The 8,967-nt window shown below is 28.9% G+C and overlaps 1 protein-coding gene across 1 annotated transcript in view; it reads right to left on the bottom strand.

The window, feature by feature from the left end:
* The window catches only part of LOC106460159, a 64,126-nt gene that overhangs the window by 12,846 nt on the left and 42,313 nt on the right, over window positions 1-8,967 (bottom strand). Inside the window, exons 9-16 of the mRNA XM_013919845.2 lie at window positions 8,665-8,713; window positions 7,443-7,542; window positions 6,958-7,064; window positions 5,439-5,480; window positions 4,906-5,122; window positions 3,441-3,632; window positions 2,329-2,546; window positions 1,589-1,732 (exon numbers count right to left, since the gene is read on the bottom strand). Coding sequence (XP_013775299.2) covers window positions 1,589-1,732; window positions 2,329-2,546; window positions 3,441-3,632; window positions 4,906-5,122; window positions 5,439-5,480; window positions 6,958-7,064; window positions 7,443-7,542; window positions 8,665-8,713 — 1,069 coding nt within the window. The remainder of the gene's footprint in view (window positions 1-1,588; window positions 1,733-2,328; window positions 2,547-3,440; window positions 3,633-4,905; window positions 5,123-5,438; window positions 5,481-6,957; window positions 7,065-7,442; window positions 7,543-8,664; window positions 8,714-8,967) is intronic.

The raw sequence follows: 8,967 nt of genomic DNA, 5'->3' as shown, positions 1-8,967 counted from the left end.
TTAGTTTTTTTTTAGTAAGTTTTTAGTTTTTTTCTTCTTCTGGTTCTTTTTCCAAATTTCTACATTTATTGAAATTAATAACATTGAAATTTATGTTGTATTGTTCATTAACATTTGTATCAGGTCCTAGTCAGGCACGAACTTGCTAACTGTTTTTTTGTAAGAGATAAAATTTGTATTTTAGTTATTTGAAAGTTTTATTTTGGATTTCTGTTGTTATTTTTTCAATAAATTGTTTGTTAGTTTTTATCCTGATTGTAGTAGCATTTTGTTTTAATCTGTTGCAACACAATGAGAAAATAAAAGCTAAAAGATTTAGCAATAACAGGAAGAAGTGAAGGGAAATAAGATAGAGGTAGGCCAAGACCACCATCAGTAGTCTCAACAAATGGATGAGCATGAGTGAAGCAGAAATGATGAAAACAACAAAGGATAAGAATCTGTAGAAGTCATGATCACTAACATTCTGGCCAGATATTGTATTTAGAGAGAGAGAGAATATAAACTGAAGCTCATTAGGATGAAAGAAGGAGTTTAAGATGTTAAGTTTTCTATACAGTAATTATAAACACAACTTATTTCTTTATGCACTTCAGTAATATGTTAGCTTTATAGATGATTAACTAGGTTTAAAGTTTGTTTTTTTATCTTTGGATACATTTAGTTATACTTTTAGCTTCTAGATAATTTTTGTTAATCATTATTTAACAAGCTTGTAACTAACCTCTTTTAAATCCATATCAACTTCCATTTCTATACCTACAGTTTAATTCAAGATTCCAGTGTGCATTTTTACATTTAATTACTTATGCAATAATACAATTAAAATATATGACCAGCTTATCAATACATTGTAGAGTTCATAGAAAATCAAAACTGTTAGTTGCCAATTACAATACGAAAGAAAGTTATGACTTTTAATTGATAACATAGGCTTGTGATGGTTTTATTGTCTTGAAATTTTTACATGTTCTACGCTAAATCCTGCATGCTGAATCCGAAAATGATATCCATTTTTCTGCATCACATACAGGTTTTTCACAAAACGTCATAATGCAATGCATAAAATAAAGATCACAACATGTAGTTTGAAACTAAAAGATGTAGATATCACACAAAAAAAAATCAGTATGAATGAGAATTGCTATTTGTTTGACATCAGTGTTCTTCCCCTTTCTTCAATTTGTTTGTATTTTTGTTAACAAACCTAATAATAAAACATGTTCATTGTGATAAACGAAATAATAATTTTATCTTAGTAAGTTTTTCTTCCCAATTTGTAAAAAAAATCCTTACGTGATAGAAAAAAAATGAATATTTTTTTTTGAAATCTGTGTGGCTGAAATATGGAAAATCTGTTATTAAAACCAAAACAACTTTTATAAAGTTTGAATTTGCAGACCTGTGTAATTTGATTTGATCACTACAGGTTGCTATGGGTATGTATAGCAATTATGTTTTAGTGAAACCTTCTCATTAAAAACACAGAATGCTTTGTACTTTGATACAAACACAATGAATGTTAGAGCATTTTAAGTAAGCAATAATTTTAGAGTTTCAACCACAAACTTATACTGAAGCTACATACCTTCTTGAGCATATCTGAAGAAGAGTCTGCTCGAATTCCCACGTCTAGCAAACAATTCTTCAAAAGAGTAATGCTATCTTGACTAAGTGCTTCAATTTGCTTTTCTAGTTTGGATGCTCTTGAGCTCAAATTAGTTTTTCGTAGCTATGAGAATAATTAATGGTGCTGTAAGCCTGGATTTTATAACACTGACACATGTTCCAATTTTAGAAACATTAATTCATTGTGGTTGTAAATGCTAAGTGAGAGTTCAATATGACTTTTTCAAAACTGGTCTTACTTATATTAATATAGATATATATTTGTTGTTGGAAATTAATGGTGGAAGACATTAGTTATGTTTTTCTCATCCACTCCCTCTTTTTCCCTCAGATAACATTTGATTTTCCTATTATCAAACAAAATTACTTCTAAACATAAAATATGAAAAAACTAAAGGATTGAAAAATCCAGGAAACAAAAATAATGTCTAGATTTAAGTTGAATAATAATTTATAAAGAGACCTAAAAACTCCAGACATTTAAATGAATCTGAAAATAATTATTTGATTTCATTACAATCTCTACAAAGAGCAATACAAAGAAACAAAGAGACAGAGAGCTTATCATTTTATAAATTCCTAATCTAATAAACGTTTTGATAATAAACAGAAGATATTTTGAGGTCTGAAGCTCTTAATATATTTAGTAAGAAGTTGATACAAAGATGTTAGTTCTTGAAATCCCTATAGTTTCCATACCTTTTCTTTCTCAATTTTATTTTTCAGATCTTCTTTGTACTGAGAGGTTTTCATTTTTTGCAAGAAGTACAAAAACTGACTCTTGTAATTGTCAAGTAGTTCTTGCAGAGTAGAAGGGTTTTCCAAAGAAGAAAAAGAAATGGTGGAGTTAGCTGAATTCATAACCACATTATCTAACTTCTGGTCAATACAACCAGGAGCAGGTTCAGACCGTTCACCTATTTAATGTTAAAAAGAATGATTTCTTCATAAACAATCTGAACAAATAAACAAATATATGCTTTTAGAAACTGTAAAACCATAATAAAAGGTTAATACAATTTCATGTTTAATTTTTTGCTTTAATTTAGTTAAAGTTTATCATGCGAATATTTATATGCTTACAAGACATGTAAAACTTAAAGTTAAGTTTATAAAACCTGAGAAAGATGAAAGTGAATTTTGGTCAAAGGCTTTTTAGTTCTTATTGTAAGACATGAGACTAAAATTCTTTATTAAAAAACTGATAAAGATACTTTAACAAAAAAAAAAGATTACTGTATTTTGACTACTGAAAAAAATTACTGTAGAAAAAAGTATGGTTGTCAAGCATTTTTTGAAGTTACATACATTAACTCTAAGTACCAAAAATATAAACAAACAAATACAGCTACGACATAGTAAATTTTGGAAATACAAAACTGATTGAACTTGCTGTAAGGAAAAGGGAAATGTGCGGTCAGTGATTTAACCAAATGATCTGAACAGACTCGATAAAGAATATTTCACTGAAACAATGACCATATATTTCCATTTTCCTTCTAAGAAATACTAACAATTCTCCATGATTCCAAAAATAATAAAGCTTGTTTGTGGTTTACTAATTCTAAAACACAATATCAAAAAACGTTTCTGAAACATTAAAGGTATTTCAACATTTTCAAGTTATTTTTTAACCAATTGTGCTTGAATCTCATACTTTAACTACTTACTTACAGCAAAACTCTGATGCTTAAACTTTCACAATGAATCTAAACCAAGTTTCCTGAAAGGTACTAAGAGCTTTCAGCCATTACAATCTTTCAGGAACTAATCAGTTCATGCAAGACAAGATCAAGAAATAACTATCATACCTTTACTTGAAGTACTCAGAACAGTTTGTGTGTGAAGAAGATCTAGTCCACTGAAATTTAGAGTTTTGTGAGGTTTGGTCTTAATTGTGCCTTTCTTAGGTCGCCCAGGCTTTTTCTTTATTTCTTTTATCTTCACTAGCCTCTGTTGCTTTTGCTTGTCTAAAGGTCTTTCTACAGGTCTTTTAAGTGGTTCTGTAGGATAAGAACATGGTATGAGCAATGCTGTGGTATGGAAACCCTTATGACATAATCAGAAACATATGCAGAATTGTTATTATAGTTTCTTCACAGTTCTTTTGAAGAAAGCAAGTTTTTTACAGAAACAAGTTTAAATTGCATTGTTCTTTACTTCAAGATGACACTAATATCTTCATATTTTGTAAAATAAATCTTATAGGATAAACATAACAGAGTATATATATATTATTCAATTAAATTCACAATAAAACTTGATTACCTTAAATACATTTGTACAATTTGACTTCCTTCTATCATATAAGAACTACATTAGTCCTAAAAGAAATCAAGAAAATCCTAGCTAACACAGAACATAAACCAGTCATTTACACAGCAAAAAACACGGTTAGGTTACACATCTTATTCACATAAAGTATAGGGAGGGAAATAACTACATTTACACAGTAGACAAAACAGCCATATTTGAATCAAAATGTTTGGGAAGACTAGCCTTATTTACATAAAACATGTATAAATTGATAAAAGATACCATGACAGGAAATATGTGATATACCTATGATTACAAAGAAACTTCACTAATGCAAATCAAAATCAATATGAAAAGCTAAAAGTTTGAATTTCATATTGAATTAAAAATAATAATTCAGGACATTATACTAAACTATCATACTTCACTGACAGAACTTTAAAAACACACCAGTTCATATTGCTTTAAACAGTGTAACTAATTATCACAAACTGATAGCACATAGGGAGTTATAACTAAAAATTTTGCCAGCTTATTTCAACAAATGAGTCAATATACTCTAATAATGAATGCAAGCATATAAAATAAAAACTCTGAATTACTAGCCTATTCTGTTAAAATTTCAAATGTTTAATATCACCTGAAAAGGAATAACAAACAGAAATTCATAGCTAAAGTATGATGTACATACAAAAGGCACAAGACATTCTCTTGATCTGTTGTGACCAGAGGATTAAAACATGTTATACAATTCAAACTGAGCTAGTGTGGTCTAGTGATTTGTGTGCAGAGACAGTGAATTCCAAAAATTATGGGGTGCAATCCCCTGGCACAAAATACGCTCCATACTTTGGGGCCATGAGTGCACTATAAGAGTGTTAATTAAATCCCAATATTTGTTCAGACATGAATCAAGCAAATGTTAGTAGTGGTTGCTGTGGATGTGATGCCCTCCCTCTAATGTATAAGTTCAAAATTAGTGATAGCTATATGCACAGCTTAATATGGAAATGAAAATACCATTTTCTTCATTGCTCTCTTGTCCACTGGTATTGATAATTATTGACTTGTTCTGGCTGTTACACCATGCTGACCAGGCTTTTCTTGTGGTTGGTCCAAAAATGACTGTATCATCCTTGTTTAGATCTTTAGAATCATTAGATGAAGAGTCCATCAGGAAGTGGTTAGGGGCAGTGATTTTACATTTCCTGGCACGAGAGTTTCCCACTTCCTCATCCTATGAAAGATACATCCTCTACATCATACCATTACACTTCTACCAGTTTATTTGTGTAATTTAAATAGCTCATGAAACTAATTAGGTAATTTTGTTTTAAAAAGGTTTAACAGCAGGTGCATTTGACAACCCATTAACATGTAGCATGAACATGACAAAAAATAAAAATATAAAGTGATTTTTACATTCATATGTAAAACAAACATTTAAAACATAAATACCCAAGTTTATAATTTTAAAATGTTATAAAGGCATTCTTCTGAAGAGTACTTACGAAATAAAATATTTTTTTTGCAATAATGCCTTAAGTTCTTACCCTGAGTTTTGGATTCTTCAATCTCTGGAAATAGTGTTCTAGCTATGAAGAGAACAATTTCCTTTTATCATTTTTAAAATGAGTAACTTTCCTATTACTCTGTGAAAAATTAAAGGAAAATTTTTAATTTTAAAACAAATACTAACTTTTTTTGATGGTCTGGGATTTCTACTTCATTACTACAAAAATCTTGATTGCCCACTTTTAATTTTTTCAAAATGAGATGCAAGTTAAACATCTCAATACCATTAGTTTTCTTTTAGTTAAGCATTTAAATCGTATAGTAGGACTGAAATCATACGTAATGTTACAAAAATAAATTATTTACAATGCTTAAATCTATTAATAAAAACTTCTCTCAAGGCACAAAATGATATCTTTAAACTTTAGAGATAATAATAATTCAATACAAACTTGCATAGATAACTATAGTAAAACAAATAAAAATGATAGTCAATACATATTTACAGAATATCAGTTAAACTTGTTTTCTTATTGCATATTTTAACATGCTCTTTACTTGCTTTTATATGAGCATTGTTTTATAAATACAGAGGGTTAAATATGATATCTGCTTTTAAGAAACAAGTATGGCTGACACTAACTACCCTCCATTTCAACCATTACCTCAAATCTTTGTGTGTCTTACTTTCAAGACACTGAAGAAGATCTATTACAAATCAACAGTTACATCTAGATTTTGTTCAAAATCCCCACATATGAAATCAAAGACTGTCATCATTTTTATTAAGATGGATGACCAAAGCAATATTTGTCTAAGCAGCCACTTAAAACAAACATTAAATGTTTTCTCAACTTGAAACACCAAAATGATAATTTATTCAGATTAATTTGGATTGGCTATGAAGCATCTTGTGAACCTTTACTTTGAAAGACACCTTTAGGTCATACTTTAACATCTTATGTGTGAATTCTATCCCAACTAGATGGGTACTTTAATAGTAGATTTTGATTTTTGGTTAACATATAATTTATTTGTTCACAGGGAACAGTTTCTTTAATAGGGTTTGTTTGTAGTTAAGCACAAAGCTACACAATGGGCTATCTGTACTCAGCCCACCACGGGTATCAAAACCAGGTTTCTAGCGTTGTAAGTCTGCAGACATGCCGCTATTCTTTAATAGGGAAATAACCAACAGGGATAATAATGCAAAAATTGAGTTTTTCATGTGGTGATGAAGGAATGGTGAATAGTTCTTTCACAACTAACACTGACTATATTTTATATTTAAACATAAAACAATGACATTGATATTTGGCTTTGATTTATTGTATTAATTGGAAATACTGCTTTCTAATTCATCACTTTTTGTTTTATAATTTTGTACATGATGCAGTTTTATTCCAGAACTAAATAACCAAAATATAAATGAGCTTCAAAATTAGCTACAACTCTTGCTATAAATTGAGGTGAAAACAAGATCTTGTGAATCTAGTTTGTATCATCATCAAATTTTCTGCACAGTAACAGCATGCCATGCTTCAATTCAATAATCACCTTAGTCCGATCTATTGTGTGTAAAAAGTATGACACGGGTTTCCCAGTCCATGACACTGAACCTTTTATGGGGGTAATTTCTTTCACATGCATGATGGTTCCAATATCTGAAAGCAAGAAATCTATTTTCACCTTCGAGTACAATGTGACAGTAAAACATTTCACCATTAACATAACATTAACTGATGCTTCACTTGCATATAGAAAAAAAATATATACTTTTTTCAGGAGCAATAATAGTTGCACAAAATCACTTCATTGAGTGAACTTCTTTCAAAATTATTTCTCAAAACAGTATACATATGAGTGAACTTATCATTATCTCACATTTCAATGTCAATATAAGAGCATTGCAAAATAAAGTACAAAAAATTGCTTTAGATTGAAACACACACATAGATTATCTCTCTCTCTATATATATAATGCCAAAAATGAATGTGATAGTTTTATTTAATCCACAAAAAAATTCCCTCTTACTACATACCACTCATAGTTCTGTCTGTAATACGAAAATTGAGATGACAAAATGCTTTTGATGACACAATCCTAGCACCATCTCTCAAGTCAGCAAACCTTTCTTTCAACTGCAAGAACAAGGTATATATGCTTTTTTAAAGATAATGAAATGAAAATTATTTGAATTAAAACAGATTCATTTTAAAACAGAAGTAATATTGAAACTGCATACTACAAATGAAGTGATGGAAAGTAGAAAAAGAACTGGATAACAATAATTTTGAGGACTATAAAACAACTCTGCATCAAAATATGCATCTTAACTAATTTATTAATTTCACTGTTAACTTCTTTCAATACTTTCAAAGTAGCATAGTTTATCAATGTTATTACATTTTCAAATTAGCATAGTTTATCAATGTTATTACATGTGATGATACATTTCCGGATGTATTAACCCATTCACTGTGTCTGCAATGAAAGTGGTAATGTTGACAAAATAAAGAACAACACTTAAAAGAATAAAGAAATCATTTGTATTATTGTTAAAAAGATAGAGAAAACAAAACATATTTCGACACAAGTCTAACTATTGATTTAGAAGAAATAAGTACAAAAACAATATATTTTAATATATCCATTTAACTTGTAAGAACCTCAGTTTTAATAGATTTAATGTTTAGCTCTTACTCCAAAAAGAAGACCAAAATAATAAAAACCTCATAGCATTATTCCACTTTTTCAAATTACACATACTTTCTTAATGTACTATATATATAGTCTTTTCCTGCATAACTTAATATAAACACATGCTATCTTTGGAATATATAATGAATCATGGAACTTGTATTCAAAGTTCTTATCTGAAACCACGAAACTTATTTAGTTTAAAGAAGTCATGTAATATGCAGTCAAAGGTTTTTATACATACACACATATGTATATTTTCCTTATGGACAATAATTTTACTTTTTTTATTTGTATGCTGCTCCATTACTTATTTAATTGCACAGGTCTTCTCTTATAGTTGTGCAGAAAACTCTCATGAGTGATTTAAACAGTACATGTATGAAGGATCAAGGCAAAGACAAAATGTTCACTTACATTGTAAATTACATTATATACAAATATAAAAAAAAAAAGTCTTATGATTTGAAATTCTTACACCAGGCTATGAAGTTCAAGTTATATATAATTTCAATTTAATCATAACTTGTAAGCATTTAAGTTATAAATTTTTAATTACACACCATGTGATCTACTGTAGGCCCAAAAGCAAAGTTGTTCACAAACACCAACCTGTGCAAATAAATGTTGTTTATTAGTCTATGAGAACAAAGAACATTAATTGAAATCATTCCTAATTATGATGTACTTTATAGAAAATATAACTACAAACTGAATGAGAATAAAATTAAAATAATTTTGATAAAAAGCACTGTAATGAATGTGGTTTTCTATGCAGTTTTTGTTTAAAACTGTTGAAGTGAATTACTCACTTTAACAAATTTAGAAAATAACTATTTTTGTTTCAGTCATGAATATATATATTA

This window comes from Limulus polyphemus, unplaced genomic scaffold (assembly GCF_000517525.1).
Source record: "Limulus polyphemus unplaced genomic scaffold, Limulus_polyphemus-2.1.2 Scaffold720, whole genome shotgun sequence".
NCBI classification, from domain to species: domain Eukaryota; kingdom Metazoa; phylum Arthropoda; class Merostomata; order Xiphosura; family Limulidae; genus Limulus; species Limulus polyphemus.
Note: the sequence above shows the minus strand (reverse complement) of the source record. Positions and strands in the feature narration are given on the sequence as shown.